Below are 10,447 nucleotides of genomic sequence, written 5' to 3'. Positions count from 1 at the left end.
TTCTTATCATTACAAATGTTTCAAGACTTTTCAAGTGTATTCCTTAGTTTCTTGATTTTGTTTTCTTAGGTATACCATGAAGATGAATGTTTCTACCTTCTTTAACCTATTATTTTGATACTGAAACTGAAATGAGACGTTAGTAAAATTAGGAAATCAATAATTCTAGTGCTTTATCCCATTGATTTCAAAATTTCTAATTCTATTTTTAAAGATTATGTTTCCTTCTTCTGATCTTAGATTCATTGGTGGTTTAATTTTCTATTTAAGATTTCTTATACTCCTATCTCAGCTTAAGTTCAAAAAGAAAAAGAGTGAAGGTGTAAAGTCTAAAAAGAAAAATTGGACAAATAAGTAAATCGAAACTATCATAGCTATAGAGGAAAATGTAATGATAAAAGGATCAGGCATCCCATAAAGAGATCAAGGGATCCTTTGAGAGAATCAATCCTAAAATAAATGTTTGATAAGAGTTGTCTATCACTATAGGATGATAAAAAGGGGTTAAGAGAAAACAAAATCCACATAGGTTAGAAATGGAAAGTTTAAAATTTAACTCTTTTTACAATTAATAGGTTGATTCAAACATAATGAAAGGGAAACAAAGACATGCATCAATAGGAAATGATTCATACTATTAGCCCACACTAGAACACAAGGAAAGTAAATGATTTAATTATATTATTGTAATGTAATTTAATATGCTATATGTATCTATGTATCTATGTATGTATGTATGTATGTACACACACACACACACACACACACACACACACACACACACACACACACACACACACACACACACACACACACACACACACACACACACACACACACACACACACATACACACACAATTTGTATATCATATGACCATTTACTATTAATTGTCATGTTCAAACCACTTTAAAGTCTAAACAATTAGTTTATATTTTTCTTATTTTGATGACTATGTAATTTAACGCAAGTTGTGATTTGACATTAATACAAAGAAAGTGCAAGATGTGCATAACATATAATAGCATGGCATGGAGGCATCCAACCACGAAATAACTAAGTGGATTAAAAGTCTTGGGTTTAGGAAATTGATTATTAGATGGAAAGGTGGTAGCTCTTGAAGTCAGTGCTTAAAGTAACATCTAAAAATATATTTGTATGCCAATATTAATTGAAATAGTGATAATTTAGAAGATGATTATCAAGATTTTTAGTAATTGTGAAGTGATAAATGAAAAATAACTAATTGTATAGGTATAGTGAAAGTTTTTGGTTGAGATTGTATGTACTAAGTATATTGTTTGTCCTTGCCCTTATTCATGTAATTTTAGGACAATTTTTGTTTTCATAATGCATATCAACTATTTGAGAAGTTTAGAACATGTCTTTATTCATTTATAAGTAGTATTACTTTAAAATTTGTGCATTAAGGAAGAAGAAATTCATTTTAGGTCCCAAGAGGTGCTTGCATAGACATATTTGATTATTTTGTGAGTAATTATGTATTAATAGATGTTTAGATACATATGTTTTATTTATATGTTCATTTTATATTTTGTTAAGGAAACTTAATGTCCTAGCTTATTTGATTAATTTTAGTTGAATTAATATTATTATAGGTATTAGGTTAATTATGATATTTGTCCTAAATCAAAATCTCTATAAAGTTTAGACCATCTTCTCCTTTATTGGCTAGTTCACCCACAATTATTTTTCCTTCTCTATATATATATGTTTAAATTCTAGACCTGAGAAGGAATGAAGAAGATCTAAGCTATGTTCTAAGATAAATTAAAGTTTCTATTAGGGAGTTCTACTAGTTCTTACAAAACATTGATGAGAATATGAGAATCTTCTATTTCTAGGCATTTAATATCGACGTCTTCACATATTTTCATGTTTTCTATTACTGTTGTAATTTTAGTTTTATTTTTAGTAGATTCATTCAAGAAATTTGCAAATTTAGCTACAATTATTCCTTCCTAATCATGAATAATATCTGCAATACTAGAAACCCGAAAGCTTGCTCTAGATGCTCCATAAAAAATTAGTTTTTACAAATCCTTCTTAGGGGGTTGGGTTTATCTCTCTCAAATTGGATGGTTTTCCTTAGATAAATATTTGTGTCTTATTGTTCTTTTTTTTTTTTTTTTTTTTTTCACTTATCTTCATTTCTAATGTGAAAGTTCAACAAGGAGTGGCTCCTTTTAAAACCTTAGTCTGAAAAGGGATCTCAACAAGAAAACACTAAAGCACTATCATTGTAACATTTAAATTTTATCTTTCGCTGCTTTGTGTTGGGGTTTTGTATGCCAAATGATGACAAGTTATAAAACTTGTAGCTTCTCTTGAAAAATAAGAAACAATTTCATTAGTATGGTTTTGAAATTTGAACATAAATAACTAAAGACAGAGTATTCTTCAAATGAATAGAAGAGACCTAGAATGAAATGGACTTAGATCACATATATTAAATGACAATTTTGATTAAATTACAATTTTCCTCAAATGGAATAGAATAGGTCTAAAATAAATGAAATATTAGATATAAATGAAATGAACATGAACATGAATCACATATATGTAATTGCAACTTTCCACAAATGGAATAAAACATTGAGTTACATTTTTCTTCAAGTAGACTTAGGTGACATGTACATGGAAAAATAATTTTCCTAAAATGGAATTGAATGAAGCTAAAATAAAATGAATTACATTGAATTACAACATGGAATAAGACCTAACCTAGACTGAAATGAAGTACAGAATTGCAATATAAAATATAATAGTCTTTAACTTGGATTGATTACAATTTTCCTCTGATGGAGGCCTAGAATGAAATGAGCTTAGGTCATATTAAAAATTACAAGTGTCCTCAAAAGACCAATCTGAGGTCTTTACTTAGGCATTTGCTGAAGCATTTTCTTTTTAAAAGACAAACACTCCTTTAGTGGTCTTTCAAAGTTGAGAACGGGTTGAGAAATCTAAGGAACATGGTTCAGTTAGTTATGAATGAAAATCCACACCAACAAACTAAGTGGCATATATATAGTCAGACCCTCTCTTGTATTGATTTTCTTCTAGCCTCTCATGGCCTAGAACAAGCCCAGTCAAAAAGAGCTTAGGACAATTACTAGTAAATGCAAACCCCCCAAGAAAAGTCAATTCTGACTTTTACAAACAAACCAAAAAATTAAATTCATAGGAAAAGGTTTTTGACAACTCACTACTTTCATATGATTTATATGAGTCGATTGTATTCTATTTCTACTTATGACATATCTAGGGTGCATAATGAAAGAAGCTACAATAAATTTGAGTTCAATGAAATGCCCTTGCATCAATAGCTAAAATCCTATCTAAACCAATACAATCAGTCTTATTAGTTTTTGACAAACATTACTATTGAATATTTTTGTTAGCCTTTTTTCACTCTCTATAATTCTACATCTAAAGCCATGCTCTTACATGTTCTCCCATTGCCCGTTCATGACACCAAATTAATGGGACTTTTAAAATACATCCTATCTTTTCTTAAAATTGATTTAGAGAAACAGGGATAATCTCTCAAAGTTCCTAATTTTTTTTGGTTAGGTCTACTCAAATTTTTTTTAAAGAGTTGCAAAATTTAAGGAGCAAATAAAAAAAAAATGGATCTTAGTCAGAACTTTTCAATCTTTCAATAGTAATTTGTCCTGTGTGAAGATCACATTGAAGGTACAAGTTTTTAGGCTAGGTCTACTCGAATGTTGTTTCAAGAGTTACAACTTTGAATTTTATATAAATTCAAGTTTTATATAACAAACTTTATTGAAAAACAAAATCTTAGTAATTTAAACTCTTTTTATTTGAAATACATATTTAATATTTTTTCAAAATAATTCAAAGAATAGATAAGTCTTCTTGAAACAATATAATAAATAATGAAAATAACCATTAAATTATAAAATTTTAGTTTAATTTAAAAATGAAATCAAAATTCAATTAATAAATTCAATTTTATTTAGTATTAAAAATATATTAAAGACATCAATTTTCTACAATCCATCATGTATATCAATAGTTTCTGAAGAGATTTTGTTGGAGTTTTTGCATCAACATTTAGGATCACACTCGGTGATCCATCATTAGGACAAAGGAGAGTTGAAGGATGAGTAAGAACATAGATTGCCTTCTAGAAACATTGACACAAAAAATCCAACACAATCTCTTCCAAAGAAATTGTTGCTATATATTAGAAATATTATAAAACTTTGATTTTTTAAAAATAAAAAAAGTTTAAATAAACTTAATCATTTAAGTAACTATAAAAAACATTAATTCCTAATACTCACAATTTTTTTTTTATACACAGTGAATATAGGTTTAAAGCTAAATGACAAAATTGTTTGTACACATGATAAATAAAATAGGTTTATAAAAACCAAAAAATAGTTTCCTTGAGTGTAGATGAATAGGGCAAGTACTAATAGGAAGTTAAAGGAGCATGGCGCATGTGCATAACATGGGTGTGGGCATGAGCATCCAGCCAATGAAATTCTTGGCTTGATATCCACTGCCATCTTGGAATATTGTGACTTCCTCGACCTTCACTATTTGCATGTCAGGAGTCATCATCAATTCAATTTTGGGAATTATGCTCTCATTATTGACATCGAATTTGTCATGCTCGAAAAAAGCTTATCATCTTCCATAGCAAAATATCAATAATTTTCCTTTATAGCCGTAATTTAATTTCTATGATTTTTTTTGGGAATGCAAAGATGAGTGGGTTGTAAAAGCCCCACATTGTGGCAGTGCCATTTCTAGCAATAGAAAAGTTTAATATATTTTATACATGCTTTGGACATTCCTATGCATAAAGTGCTAACTACAATATGATCACTTTAGTTATATTCCTACTCTCCTACGTAAAAAGATCTAATATTTTGTATGGATATGTTTGATTTTTTTTATTAATCGAGTTTAAAAATAAATAACAATATGAAAATTTTCCATCATTACCTCACCTACACTTGAATATGCTAATAGTTTATTCTTTCTCAAGGCATTCAATTACGATAAGGGAGGAGAGAAACAGGAGCAAGTCCTTTTTATGTTCTTTATTCTCCATTTCTCATCCACTTCTATAACATATGCTTTGACCTAGTAAAAGATGTGTCTTTTCATTCATTAACTAATTACATTAGTAACCAATAAGTTATCTCATAACCAAGTTAATAAATCACCTTAATTCCTTTTCCTTCTTCAAGACGCATGATTTATGGGGTCTTAAAGTAAGACACTATATTGTAAGATTAATGATGCTCATATTTGAGATCATCATTCATAATTGTGCTAAATTAATATTAGTAATAAATTCATCGGTGTCTTAAATGTCTTTGTATTTTTGTTCTAGAATCAAAATTATTATCTTTCCTCTATCAAGTATTTATGTTGGTAATGTTCAAATCACGATTTAAGTAGTGAGTTTGCAATCATTAAGACATATCATCTCTTAAAAAATTTCGCTACTAAGGAGCCATAAAAATTTAAAATGATGCAGAAATGATGAAAACAATCCAAAAGATCTTTACCATCCATTTGTCGAGTCCAAAATTACACTATTTCAAAGAGAAACTTTAAAAGGTTTTGGAATTAAGCCAATGATTTTAATGGATTCCTAGGCTTGTGTGAAGAAAAACTTGATTTTAAGCTATCCTAATTAAGAAAGGCTAGAGATGCATCCATCACATTCCAACAAATGTAAAGACTAAAAACTAAAATTATTGCCACATATGCAAACAACCTCAAGATGTGGAACAATATGCAGGAATATATGGAATTTGAAAAGTCAAAAAGTTGATTTAATTCACATAACCATATAATTCAATGTCCATTTCTAGATGGAAAATCTATACATATCGACAAATAGTCGAGAGTAATTGGAATCACAATAATATCAACAATAAAAGTTTTAAGGTATTCGACACGAGTCCTACATAGTCAAACATAGTTTTAGTCAAAAGGTCAAATATCATACTAAGTTCTAATAAAAACATGTTGAGAATAATGAGTCATGACAACAAAGAACCCTAAGTAGATATTCTATTTAAAAGAAACAAGAGGAACAACAAATAAGAAAAAATGTCAAAGACCCTTATGCTAAAAAACATTGCCAATTGAAAGCTCCGTACTTATGTATCCAAAACATAAATATCCACATTTCGAGAGAAAAACATATCTAACAAAATTCCATATGTTAATAGATAAACCCATTTTTAACAAAAATTGCAATCCATGTCATGTTGGGGAATTAAATTGTCATTTAGTTGTTTGACAGATGACCTTTATAAGCATTTTACGCCATTTCCCAAAGATTTCTGCCACATGGATGAAACCTCCAAACATATTGCCACTATTTCATGCTATTTCCTAAAGATTTTACCGAAGTAATTTACATAGACACATTCTACTGCTTCCACAATTATTTATCCTTAGAAAACCACAAAATCTCACAAACCATTCATATTATATTTAGCTTCCCAAAGTTTGCAAGGCTAAAAGATGGTAAATAGCAATAGGTAGGGTCTCTACAAGGCAAGGCCACGGACTCATTAATAGTGCTGCATAAAATTTAGGCTAAACACATTAGAAACAACGTAACGGAAAACTGAAACCAGACTGCGGTAGAGAAGCATTATTTATAAAAGTGATAGAAGTCTTACTCGAGATTTCTAATCAAGAGTCAGATTCCCTCTCCTCCTTATCTTTTGTTGGTCCGGTATTCAACTTGTGCATCTCACTCACAAAAGCTCTCAAATCTGTGGTAGAAGATCCTTCCAGCTTAACAGCATCTGAAGCCATCATCTTCAATTTTTCAGCGCTCTCTCTCATCTCTTCTCGTTTGTCTCCGAGCAGAGCCATTGTGACAGCTTTCTTTATACTTTCCTCTTTCGGAATCTCGCCTTTATTCTGGCAAAACTGGATTCCAACGCCCAACTCAGCAAAAAGCTTAGAATTGAAGTGTTGATCTCCAGCCATGGGCCATGCAAGAATTGGGACACCAAGAGAAATGCTCTCCTGCGCAGAATTCCATCCGCAGTGGCTTATGAAGGCACCCACCGAGGGATGAGAAAGAAATACCAGTTGGGGTGCCCAACCCCGTATGATTAACCCTCTCTCTTTCGTTCGCTCCACAAAGCCCCCTGGCAGAAATGTGCTAATTTGATCAGTTTTTGAATCTGAAAATGAAGACGCTGGTTCCTTCTTTGGGGCTACTTTAATAGTCCATATAAATGGCTGTTCACTGGCTTCCAGACCTCTGGCCACGGCATGTGTTTGTTCTTCTGGTAAGGTAATAAAGCTTCCAAACGAAACATAAATTACAGAGCGCGGGCTACGGGAATCCAGTCAGGAAACCAGCTCTTTTTCATTAATATCCGCCATTTTCCCTCGCGTCATAATATTTCCCGCTGCTCTAGATAAAAATTGGGGATTTACAGGGCCTATTACCCAAACTGGTTTAGCGGTCAAGGTTTTCAAGTGCTGGGCATACAAAGGCTCGAGCTCATGGAAAGTATTGATCAGCATTCCAGATCCTTTGCCAATATCTAGGTAACACTGACGAGCAAAACCCTGAAAGGGGTTTGTGTTGAAGAAGGCAGGGGATACCTCATTTTTACCCAATCTGACGGTACGCGGCATATTGAAGCTCACCATGAGGCTCTCGTCCTCCTCGTCTTTCTCCAAGCTGTTGTCAAGCATTGAACACGAAATGGAATGCAGAAGACTTGTTGCGAAGGCTCCGCAGGTGTTGAACAGAAAACTGACAATGTTGAATTTTTGGGCGGTGTCGACGGCCCAACCCATAAATATATCGTAGACAATACAAACGGGAGGTGCTACTATGTGTTGCTCAAATTGCTGCTCCATCCAAATGTCGAAAGGGTCTTGAAGCTTCATTGCGAGGTGGAATATAAGACCCAGTGATTCGACCGGAAGAAGGTCGGTGCTCTCGCATCCGTGTAAACCGTCCACGAGGGGCGGGGGAAGGGCAACCAGGCGAATATCGAGCGCTTGATCAAGGTAGCCCTGCAGGCGTGAGACGTTTGCAGGTGTTGTGACATAACTGACGGTGAGGCCGTGGGAAGCGAGGAGCTTTGCGAGGTCCAGAAAAGGGATGAAGTGGCCCAGGCCTGGGAATGGCACTGCCACTACATGAGGCTTCTCACTTGTATTCATCTTTGCTCACCAAAACGAATCTACCCAACCGAGTTCGTCCTCCTGTACTTATTCGGTCCGATCTCTTCATTAAAAAATTGAAACATTTGAAGTAGCGTATTCCCCACGCAAAAGAAAATGCTTTCCTACGTACTCCCGGGCCCCACTCTCTTTCGCCACCCCTGACGGTTGAAATTGGCGTATGCCATTTCGCATCTTTAATTTCACGAGTTTCTCAATCAATGACGACATGGCCTGAACCTTGTTCCTCCAACAAAGTCAAAATTGGTGGCGGTATAAAATGCCGATTCCAACCGATCCCAACCGATGGCACGGGGTGAATAATAATAGGACTAGCAATCGTACCTTAGTGTGCAATAGATACACCGAATAAATAAGAAAGGTCAATTAGGAAAATAGATTTATAGTTTCAAAATAATCTTTATTTTAAGTTTTTTAAAGTAAATCTTAATAATCACATTTAATATATGTATGTATGTATTTACATCTACTACTGTATCTATTGTCTAAGTCTTTGCACAAATGTCACCTATTTGGCCAACCCAAAGTTTCCCTCGAATTTTTTGTTAATATTGACATCATTGATAAACAAAATTTACATATCATGATGTATTAAGAGTGTGCAAAAAGGGAAAAGCTAGATATTAATAACAAAATTAATATTTAAGTCAATTCTTTTAAACTTATAATTGATTCTCCAACAAATTAAAGTTGAATATTATTTTTTCATTGTTATTTTCATTCATTAAATATCACTTACTATTAATCAAATTTTGTTGATCTTCACTTTTAATTTTTAATTCAATTTCGAATTATTGCTTGATTTTCTTACTTGTTAATATTGGTTTCTAGTCTTTTTTTTTTTAATTGTTAAGAGACTGCAACCAAGATTAATTATTATGTATTATTATTAATTATTATTTTACTAAGCATAGGTAGATTTGAACCCAAGACCTCTTCGATAAGAGAATCGCAATTTACCGTTGTATTGTAGGCTCTTGCCTATTATTGGTTTCTAGTCTTATTTTGACATCTTTCATAAGAATTAATTATGTATATTGCTTCTTTATTTTTATTTTTTGTATTTTGAATAATTATAACGTTAAAACGACTTTCATATAATAATTTTGAAAATTGATATATTTACAATTGAAATCTAAATCATCTCATTTTTTTAGATGAAAATAATTTTAATTAATATTTCAAATATATTGACTAGCACAACTGTAGATTCCAAAAAATAAAAAATGCTATTTATAGTCAAAATCTATCCAAATAATTGTATATATCTTACCTCACTTCTAAAAAAAACCCTCACTCATTTTGTTATTTGCAGAAAAAATGTTCTAGATCTAAATTGATTTTCTTATCCTTAATCTTGAATTCATCATTTGCATTTATGGGAGTCAAAAATGTCTTGACGCCTAGTTGAACGTGGACCAGACATTCTAACTGAAGTCATCCTAGAAATGAAAGTGAAGGGAGTTTGAGTAGAGGAATTTCTTTCTCTGTACTTGCAATGCCTAAATGCTCTTCGAAAAAATTAAGTCCTAATCTTCCTGCTCAAGATCAAGTTACCCAAAAATGATGACAAACCTGTATTAGATCTTCCCAATCTCTTCTTTGCAAGGTAATTATTTCCATCTCATGTACAAATAGGTCTAGGACTCTCAAATTTGTTGTATAGTAGTGATTTTGACACACCACTTCTCAAATCTCTTTGTATTACCAATAACAATATACTTCATGATGCCCACAAAAAATTTTCCAAAGAAAAGGATGTTACTTCCCTATCTCAAAATGGTGGGAACACTTTCATTATCTATGTACCAGTTGATAACAGTGTATAAGAATTAAATGGGATGAAGGAAGGACCCATCCATCTTGGTAGTTCAATGGGACTTTAGATAGTCTAGTCGAATATTTGAATGTCATTCGGTCAATATTGATTGGAAAATAAATGGAAAATATCATAGATGTAGAAATGTTGGGAGTTGTAAAAGATAAAAAAGAAGAGTATGTTGCCAGCCTAGAGATGGTCAATTTCATCAATAAAGTTCTCACCTTATGTTTCCAACTACCATATTTTCACAGGTCCTTAGTTCATTTAAGGGGCTAGAATAATTGGGATTCATATCCAATCCATATCTCCCAACTCTTTACTATTATGGTCCACAATATATTTGCCCTTGATTTTTGGAATCATGTATGCTTTCTTTGTCAC

General features: G+C 32.2%; 2 protein-coding genes across 2 annotated transcripts; both read right to left on the bottom strand.

The window, feature by feature from the left end:
* Nucleotides 1-6,492: 6,492 nt before the first annotated feature.
* Nucleotides 6,493-8,263, bottom strand: LOC149579756 (UDP-glucose flavonoid 3-O-glucosyltransferase 7-like). Its single transcript, XM_089786809.1, has one exon. It carries the CDS (start codon nucleotides 8,221-8,223, stop codon nucleotides 7,393-7,395), a length of 831 nt encoding a protein of 276 aa, XP_089642935.1. The 5' UTR covers nucleotides 8,224-8,263; the 3' UTR covers nucleotides 6,493-7,392.
* LOC149579757 (scopoletin glucosyltransferase-like) lies at nucleotides 6,721-7,316 on the bottom strand. The gene is made up of 2 exons (XM_089802499.1): nucleotides 7,302-7,316; nucleotides 6,721-7,245 (listed from the first exon to the last, which is right to left on the bottom strand). The coding sequence occupies exons 1-2, from the start codon at nucleotides 7,314-7,316 to the stop codon at nucleotides 6,721-6,723; spliced, it is 540 nt and encodes a 179-aa protein (XP_089658625.1).
* Nucleotides 8,264-10,447: the final 2,184 nt, after the last annotated feature.

This window comes from Cupressus sempervirens, chromosome 1 (assembly GCF_028749045.1).
Source record: "Cupressus sempervirens isolate cs-2001-9-10 chromosome 1, ASM2874904v1, whole genome shotgun sequence".
Taxonomy (NCBI): domain Eukaryota; kingdom Viridiplantae; phylum Streptophyta; class Pinopsida; order Cupressales; family Cupressaceae; genus Cupressus; species Cupressus sempervirens.
Note: the sequence above shows the minus strand (reverse complement) of the source record. Positions and strands in the feature narration are given on the sequence as shown.

Excerpts from the sequence above, each read along its gene's own strand:
- LOC149579756 (XM_089786809.1), bottom strand. The coding sequence starts at position 8,223 with ATGAATACAAGTGAGAAGCCTCATGTAGTGGCAGTGCCATTCCCAGGC.